At 43.5% G+C, this 7,219-nt stretch overlaps 1 protein-coding gene across 1 annotated transcript in view; it reads left to right on the top strand.

The window, feature by feature from the left end:
• The window catches only part of egfem1 (EGF-like and EMI domain containing 1), a 45,468-nt gene extending 39,225 nt beyond the window's left edge, over positions 1-6,243 (top strand). The window contains exons 23-32 of the mRNA XM_015029562.1: positions 110-238; positions 1,381-1,512; positions 1,884-2,012; positions 2,102-2,230; positions 3,159-3,287; positions 3,710-3,838; positions 3,966-4,094; positions 5,028-5,156; positions 5,281-5,409; positions 5,816-6,243. Coding sequence (XP_014885048.1) covers positions 110-238; positions 1,381-1,512; positions 1,884-2,012; positions 2,102-2,230; positions 3,159-3,287; positions 3,710-3,838; positions 3,966-4,094; positions 5,028-5,156; positions 5,281-5,409; positions 5,816-5,895 — 1,244 coding nt within the window. The 3' untranslated portion in view covers positions 5,896-6,243. The remainder of the gene's footprint in view (positions 1-109; positions 239-1,380; positions 1,513-1,883; positions 2,013-2,101; positions 2,231-3,158; positions 3,288-3,709; positions 3,839-3,965; positions 4,095-5,027; positions 5,157-5,280; positions 5,410-5,815) is intronic.
• Positions 6,244-7,219: the final 976 nt, after the last annotated feature.

The raw sequence follows: 7,219 nt of genomic DNA, 5'->3' as shown, positions 1-7,219 counted from the left end.
GGGGGGGGGGGGGGGGGGGGTGGAGTGAAGAAACTGCAGCGGCGTGAATCAGGCAGAATAGAGGATTTTTTTCCTGAGATGATTGTGTTTCCCTCTACAGACTTATCAGCCTGCCTTCCTGGGTTCTACGGGCCTTCCTGTGCCCGGCGCTGTCAGTGCCGCCCTGGGGTGCCCTGTCACCACAAGACGGGGAGTTGTGGCTGCCCAACTGGACTCACGGGGTCTGGATGTGAGAAAAGTAAGAACAAAAAAAAAAAAAAAAAAACATCGGGGTCAGCAAAATATATTTATCTTCGGAGGCAAGGTGAGCAGCTGTCAGCTTGCCCGCTTCGCGCGCTGATTAGAATTCCCCTTCTTTTCTCCGGCTCCTGGGAAAGTTTACAGTTTACTCCATTCTAGGAAATGCACTCCACCTCCATGTGAGACCCTCACTATCACAGGACTGTATGAGAACGTTTCATTATTTATACCATACCCTGTAGGGCTGTATACGAACAGCTTCACTAGCCTCACTGCTCCTTTAACCTCCCCCCCCACCCCCCACCACCACCACCTCACCACCCCAGCTCCCTTCCTCTCCTCACACACTCCCTCGACATCTGATAAATGTTACACACCGGTTGCCAAGTAAAACAGAAGGCATTGTTTTTGTCTCCTCGGCGGCGGATAAGGGCTTTTGGAAGGCAGACATGCATAATGACAGCGCTGTAATTGCCTCTTTAGTCTGGAGTCCTTTCTTATCTGTCCCCCTCGCTGCCTTCTGCTGCTGCTGCCTAACTGAGTAGCAGAGTGCCGCGGTCTCACCCGAAAACACGTTTGGTTCACAGATTCATCTTGGTCACTATGACTGATTGTCCGGGGACTTCATTCATTATTGTGATGAGTGTATATGCAGATAGGCGGCGAGGGTGTGTGAAAGAATGTCCGGCCGGGTTTCGGGCACAAGGGAAAGTTGCTGGGAGTGCTGGGTTTGTTACCAGTCAAGTGCTGAATGCCTCGCTGTTTTCACAGAATTATCTAAAAGAGAGGAAAGGGAAATGGCACGCGTCTTTGTTCCCACAAAGTGCTGAATGTGTGCACGGCTTAAGGTCTTTTCTGCACAACCAGGCAGGGCTGGACAATGTGATCATTTAGTGCGGCGGCGCTTTACTCGTTGCTTTATGCTTTTAGTTATTTTCACCTGCAGATTTAAGATCACAAAAGTGTCAGAAACTGAAACAGGTCACCTGTGTATATATATATATATATATATATATATATATATATATATATATATTTGTCTCTCCTTATGATCCTGCTGGTGACCTTGTTAAAGAAATGCTTTTTTGCCTTTTGTTCACGTGGCTGTAATGCTGGATGTGTTTGGTTGTGTCATCCCAGCCTGCTCTGTTGGCACGTTCGGACAAAACTGCAGCCAGCTGTGCCGATGCTCCGGGCTCCATGAGCAGTGTGATGCCGCGACGGGGAGATGCAGCTGCTCACCCGGCTACTATGGGCCACGCTGTGAGCTCCGTGAGTCTGCTGTTAGCAATGTGACGTCAGCATGACATATTTCGCAGCATGGGCTTTTGTTTTCTGTTTGCCTGGGCAACTGATGGTAAGGAACATGCCAAGAACGTGGGCATAGTAACTTGCAGAAGAGTTCACACCCCCATATCACGTTTTGTCATGTCATAAACACACACCTTAGGGTATATTATGGGGATTTTGTGTGATAGACTGAACACAGGTTAATGCGTTATATAGAGAGGAAGAGAAGTGATGCATGTGTTTTTACAAATAAAAATCTGAAAAAATAAAAAATAAATAAAATTCATTAGAACCTCTAAAATAAATAAAATCACTGTTGTTTTCTCTTTCTGGTTGTCCTGTGTGGCCTCCAGGGTGCCGAGCGGGTTCATTTGGGCCAAACTGCAAGTCCAAGTGCACCTGCGTCAACGGCGGGCGCTGCGACTTTAGGACTGGGGCATGCTACTGTCGTCCGGGCTACATTGGAGCCGACTGCAGTTCCCGTAAGTTTGAAAAAAACAAAAACCCTCAAAAATCAACTTATTTGCTTCAAATTTCTGTTCAAGTCCTACAAAGTCATTTGTTTGTGCAGGTTGTCCAGGTGGATACTACGGGAGGGATTGTGCGAAACTGTGCTCCTGTGCTGAAGGAGCGCAGTGCCATCCAGTAACTGGAAGGTGCATATGTGGCCCCGGAAGGACAGGGGCCTCATGCCAACAGGGTAAGCTGTTATTTCTGAGATCAATCAACATTATACTACATGGTAGAAAGGCACGTTAGTTCAAATACAAAGACCACAAGGTGCACGCGTATTTGCAGCTTACCGAAGGTTTGCGGTAAGAATAAATGTCCATCTTTGAAATCGTAAGAGTCAGCTCGTTGTTTAACTTTGAGTCACACCGTGTCACAGATTTCAACCGAGGCTTTTCTTCTGCTTTTTATCTTTTACTATTCCCATGAGTAAACAGAGACTCACCACTGAGGCAGACATGCATCATTTGAAACCATTGGCTTTAATGAGTTCTTTGGAAACGAGAGACCCAACAGAGACTGACAAACAAGCAGCGAAATGAGGGTGTAGTTTTCAACATTTTTCACTGTATATTGAAGGAACAAATTCTCCATTTCCTCAGAGTACGGCCTCTCATGATCACAGGGCTTTTATTCCCGGGAAACGGGAGGCTGAGCCGCGTTTTCTTAATCTCCCCTTTTATCAGCAATTCAGCAGGATTGCAGACGGGGGGTTTCCAGTTCTGCTTGGGCTAAATGTTCTCCTCCTCCTGCTGCATGTACTTGAACATGCCACCTCTTAAGTTGCTCTTGTTGAATGTTTACAGAAACGTAGAAGTAGCTCATTCTCTGTGTTCCGTGTCACTGGATCTGGCAAGCGAGCAAATAAATAAACACGGGAATCAAAGATGTCTTGCTTATTGTTTTCCGGACACTAAATTACCCAAAGAAACATGATTATTCTTTTATATCAGTGCCAAATTAGGCTAGTTTGCCATCTCCGTAATGAACGAACTGTTGGTTAAATAAACATGATGACTTTCAGTACCGTGTTGTAAGTGTGTGTGTGTGTGTGCGTGTGTGTGTGTTTGAGTAGGACACGCCAGTTAGTGTGTGACTTTGTGTTATCATTTCTAAAGCTTGTCCGAAAGGACGCTCCGGTCTGCAGTGCAGACACGCCTGTAGCTGTCAGAATGGAGCTGCATGTGATCCTGTTGACGGGTTCTGTAAGTGTGGACTGGGCTGGACTGGACCCCAATGTGAGACAGGTATTCTGAGCCATCAGATGTACCCAACCACATAGTTTTACTTTATTGCACCGTCGCTCGAAGTAGTGTGCACTGAGTGTTGGTGACTGCTTTTAACAGTTAAAGTATAATGAAAAAAATTACTATTTGCAACTCACGGAATCTCTGTGGTTGTTCCAGATTTTTGGTCGGGAAACCTACAAAAACATATTGCGTTTTTGTAGAAAAAAAAATGGATGCTACTAATAACATCTTTTATTTAGTTTAATCCCTATTTATTCACACGATGATGTCTATGATTTCCATTTATTATGATCTAGCTTAATTATTTAGAAGGAGTTTAACAATCTGTCTGTTTTTGTCTACGTCAAAAACAGTGTTAACTGCTTACATCCATTGTGCACAATTGTACATGTCTGTTGTAACTTTGTGTATTTGTTCAGCCTGTCCTGCAGGAAAATATGGGCCTGGTTGTGCACAACACTGCCGATGTCTTAACAATGGGACTTGCAGCCGTTTTACTGGCAGCTGCAGCTGTACTGCTGGGTACTACGGCGACTACTGTCAACATGGTATGCAAAGTCTTACAAAATCCTGATTTTAAGCCGACTCGTGAACGCTTCGGTAATAACTGAATGAACAGGTAATTTGAAAATTGTAACTTTAACTTGATATCATTTTTTATATTTTTTTTTCCAGAGTGTCCTTCTGGATTTTATGGATTGAATTGTCAGTTCACATGTGACTGTAACATGGGCCGAGCATGTGATCATGTGACGGGCAAATGTTTGTGCCCACCAGGCTATTATGGCTCACGATGCGAAAGGCGTAAGTATGAAACAAAATGTTTGAAAAAAAATTCAAGATAGCAACTATCAAGGACTAGACACCTGTGTTAAAGAGGGTGTGCAACTTTACTTTCCGTTGTACATAAAAGGAATAAATATTGTAATATAAAACCAAGCAGGGAAAATGTGCATATTTTCTGTCACAAAGACAGGAAAGGGTTTTGCTTTTTTAGGTGATTATGGAGACAAATTTGTTTTTGTTGTTTTTTTTGGGGGGATTTTTTTTCAAGTAAGAGTGAGGTGCTTTCCTATGGTTAATGCATTTCTGTTACATCCTCTTGGCCTCCTGCCTGCTTGTGGGGCTCTCAGCAGCAGTGTGAGTATCTACACAACCACTTCAGCACCAGCAGAAAATGTGACTGGGAGCTGAGGAATAGATGCAGGCAATCTTGTCTGGAATCTAATAGATGAGACGAGGCGAGAGATAAAGATTAGGGCGGTAACGACAGTGGAAATGTTCAAAAAGCCGGTTTGTGACTATAAGAAGGGTTTGATTGTTGTGATGCCAATAAATATATATATTTTTTTCAGTAATTATTTCTTTACATTTTCTGGCATTGCTTTTCCAATATTTATCTTCGAGGACATACACCTCTCATTTCCCTTGAGAAGCAAACTTATTGGTTGATTAAAAATATTTATAAAAATCTATCACTTGTGTGGTGATGTGTATGTGCCTGTGTGAGAGCATGTATGTCTTGTCTAATATCTAATGCAAAAAATGTTTGTTGTGTAAAAAAAAAAGCAATATTATATACTCACATGGTATCATGTTCAATAAATTAGAAAATAATGTTATATTTAATCATTATATGCTGCAGAGGCAGATTATTAACTATTAGGAAGATGTGAAAATGTTCAGAATAATAATGGTTTATTTGTGTGTGTGTGTGTTTTCTTTTATGACTTGTAGAATGTGAAAGTGGCAGCTTTGGACTGAACTGTCTGAAGTCCTGTAATTGTGCTGACGAGGCGTCGTGTGACCCATCCACTGGTAGATGTCTCTGTCCCTCAGGCCAGTGGGGAGAGAGATGTGAAAAAAGTACTGTAATCTCAGATCCATATTTTTTTGTTAGCTCTCTTAACGTTCCCGTTATTTTATCTAATGCAGCAAATTCCTTCGTTTCCTCGTGTTTCTTTCCCTCCCGTTCTGCCTCTCCCGTCAGGCTGTGATGGAGACCACTTTGGCCCCGACTGCTCCCTGCTGTGCCAGTGTTTCCATGGCTCCCACTGTGACCGGGTAAACGGCAGATGTCTCTGTCCGCTCACCTGGCTCGGCTCGACTTGTAGCAAAGGTAAACTCGAGTTCCTCGTTGCCCGCTCGCGTCTGCACCGACGTAAAACGGCGGAGCTAAAGCGAAGCGGGACATAAGGTCGCAGGCTGCAAAGCTGAACCAGCTTCGGTGAAATACTGTGTCCTGAAGTGTGAGAGGCTGAGCGCCATCACTCTGCATGTCACCCTGTCTCCCTCAATAGGCGCTCCTTTCTCTTGACAGCTATTTTAATCTGCACTCAGCATGAGGCTGGGCTTTAGGCTGTCTCCGTTTTACCTACTCGCAGCAAAGCGCACGGGGGAGACTACAGAGCATTTACCTCCTCTGCAGAAACCCCTGAACATTTGCTTTTGATTTTCAACTAGCGCTGATGTCTTTTTGCATTTTTATTTTTTTTCCCCCCTCCTCTCCTGTCTTCCATTTTCAGCGCGGCTGCACCAAACCTCAGGAGTGCTGAATATGTCTGTGTCTCACAGAAATAGAAGAACAGGCAGCAAAACCACATAACCCAAACAGGGGTGAAAATTCCTGACTGGACACTCAAAGTCGGGACTTGGCTCAGCGTAGCTTCGCTCTGATCATCTCTGAGAAACTTATATTGGATCTATGGAGCTGGTACTCAGTTGTCAGAGGCTGGCACTCCTTCACTGAGTCGGAGACAATCAACCACAGGTACCAGCATGCGAAACGTCTTTGGAGGACCATAAACTCAGGTCTGATTCAAGCTGGTTTACAGGCTCGACACACACAAATACCTGCAGAACAGTCGGTGCTTACATCGAATGAAACTGGATCCTTTTTGACATATATTGAGTCAGTAATGATGACCCACTTCACAATAAAACAACGAGCTCAGCAATCGTTCAATTGCATTCTTGCATTTCAAACAAACTTTTAGTGTGTAGCAACAACGTTATATGATACTTTTGATTAAAACCATTAAAATAAGAGCAACTTCATGACGTTTTTCATAAGTAAATGTACAGGTACAGGAGAACTCAAGCAATAGAACAATATTTTCAGGCACCAAAGGATCAAGAAAAGTATTCTTACTTTTGTAAACTCCAGTGCTCGCGGGCCGGTGTCTTGCAAATTTGAAATGTCTCTCTTCTTCAGCACAGCTGGCTCCAATATTAGCTCATTAGCAGAGCTTTGTAGAGTTTAACTGCATGCTAGTGAGGCAGTTTCAACATTTAATTCAAGTGTGCAGGACAAGTGACACATCTAAACGTTGCAGAGCTCTGGCCCTCGAGGACTGCAGTTTGGTTTATACGTTTTGGATTTTGTTGCGATTGTATACGATTGTTCGACACAGAGTAACAGTAAAAGAAAAATGTGAATGGTTTTCAAAAAAATCTAAAGTGTGTGGCATGCATTTGCCTTAAGCCCTCTTTAATCTGGCGCCCTTTAATAAAATCCAGTGCATCCAGTGATAGTGATATATCAATCAGAAGAGGCCACTTATGTTTAATTTAATCCCAGTTTTATTACGGCTGTTCTGTGAAGGCCTCAGGAGTTTGCTAAAAAAAAAAAAAAACACACACACACACACACACGCACACACACACACACACACACACTAGTGATGGAGTTGAATCATGAAGATCAAGAAGCACAAGCCATAAGTCAAGTCAGTCAAATTTGTGCTGAATGCAGAACTCTGCATGGATTTCATGACACCATGCTCACGGCGAAACATGGTGGTGAGAAAATTAAAGTCTGTCTCGGTACGAGCAAGTTCTTAGTCAATCTGTAAAAAGGTTTTTTCTCCCTGACAGTTGACTTATTTCCCATAAGATAAAACTTGTTTCCAGCTCCACGCCTTTGAAGT

The sequence above is a fragment of the Poecilia latipinna genome, unplaced genomic scaffold, assembly GCF_001443285.1.
Source record: "Poecilia latipinna isolate Pla-1442-1.1 unplaced genomic scaffold, P_latipinna-1.0 Scaffold157, whole genome shotgun sequence".
NCBI classification, from domain to species: domain Eukaryota; kingdom Metazoa; phylum Chordata; class Actinopteri; order Cyprinodontiformes; family Poeciliidae; genus Poecilia; species Poecilia latipinna.
This window is presented reverse-complemented; position numbering and strand designations above follow the sequence as displayed.